Source organism: Cyprinodon variegatus, unplaced genomic scaffold, assembly GCF_000732505.1.
Source record: "Cyprinodon variegatus isolate N-32 unplaced genomic scaffold, C_variegatus-1.0 Scaffold1021, whole genome shotgun sequence".
In the NCBI taxonomy this organism is placed as follows: Eukaryota; Metazoa; Chordata; class Actinopteri; order Cyprinodontiformes; family Cyprinodontidae; genus Cyprinodon; species Cyprinodon variegatus.
In genome coordinates this window covers 263,298-264,417 of record NW_015151474.1, presented here as the reverse complement: position 1 = coordinate 264,417, position 1,120 = coordinate 263,298, and the positions used below count along the sequence as shown (strand labels likewise).

The window sequence follows — 1,120 nt, the reverse complement described above, 5'->3', positions numbered from 1 at the left end:
AAGAAGAAGAAGAAGAAGGTGTGGGTTGCTATAGCAGCATTCTATAGTTTAATATCTGTAACAATGATGATTAGTTTAGTGGGTGGAGGAGGTTAGAGCAGACAGGCTGGAGATAGAAAACATTCACTCACAGGGAAACTATAGCAAACACCTGGGCTTAGAAACTCCTCGGGTTATTTAGAATAGATGTTCAGCAGCACATGGAGGACTGAGAGGAACTGAAACAGCAGATAATCTGGATTAAAGGCTTTAGGAAACAGATTATGATTCAGATTCCATGTAAGAAACAGAAAGATGGCAAAAAATATGAGATGAAGATGAGAAAGAAGAAGATTATAAAGGGTTAAAAAATCTGTCATAGTTAGAAATGATGGAGAAAGAATCAGAAGGAAGAGATAATCTCCACTAGACTAAGAACTGGAAACACCTGCTGGAATGAGTTTCTGTTTCTACTGGGGAGAGAAATTATCATTTATTAGAGGAAAAGAACAAATGGATCATGTTCTGATGAATTACTATAAACATGAAACTGGAAGAGAGGATGAAGGAAGTAATGAGAATAAGAGGGAGAGGATGGAGAATTAAAGAGATTTTAGGGACAGATGGAGATAATAATCATTAATAAAGCATTGAGTTGATTTTTCATCAAAATAAAATATAGTAGGTGGATCCTAAAGCCTACACGCTGTTGTACAGTAGGTGGCAGTATGCACCTATAGGTTGTTTGCAATCCGCCAACAAAGGAAAGAAGAAGAAGAAGAGTCGTCGCTAGCAGCAGCATTAGCTTCCTTTGTTAATGGATTGATTGCAGCTGGAAGCAGAGTTTAATCCTGCTGGAGAAATAATCCCAGAGATTAAAGATTAGCTGCGATGAAGGAGGAGAAGATGGATGATCAGCACAGGCTGCTGGATTTCACCAGGATCCCCCAGATCATCTTACAGCGGATAGGTAGGAACCACCTGATGCTCACTCAGCAGCTGCTAATAACGCTGCTTCCTCTGCATCATGTTTGGAGATTGCTGCCTTTCAGGCTCTGCTGCTTCATCCGCTTTATAAACATTAGATCCAACATGGAGTTAGCTTCTGCTTCAGCTAAAGGGCTGTTCCACCTATTTTCTC

The 1,120-nt window shown here is 40.0% G+C and overlaps 1 protein-coding gene across 2 annotated transcripts in view; it reads left to right on the top strand.

Annotated features, from left to right (window-relative positions):
• The first annotated feature begins 754 nt into the window (after positions 1-754).
• Positions 755-1,120, top strand: part of LOC107100866 (zinc finger protein OZF-like) — a 9,481-nt gene continuing 9,115 nt past the window's right edge. The window contains exon 1 of one of the 2 annotated variants that reach the window (XM_015399528.1): positions 755-949. In XM_015399528.1, the coding sequence (XP_015255014.1) occupies positions 871-949 (79 nt within the window). In that variant the 5' untranslated portion in view covers positions 755-870. The remainder of the gene's footprint in view (positions 950-1,120) is intronic. The other variant, XR_001482049.1, reaches the window with a different exon arrangement.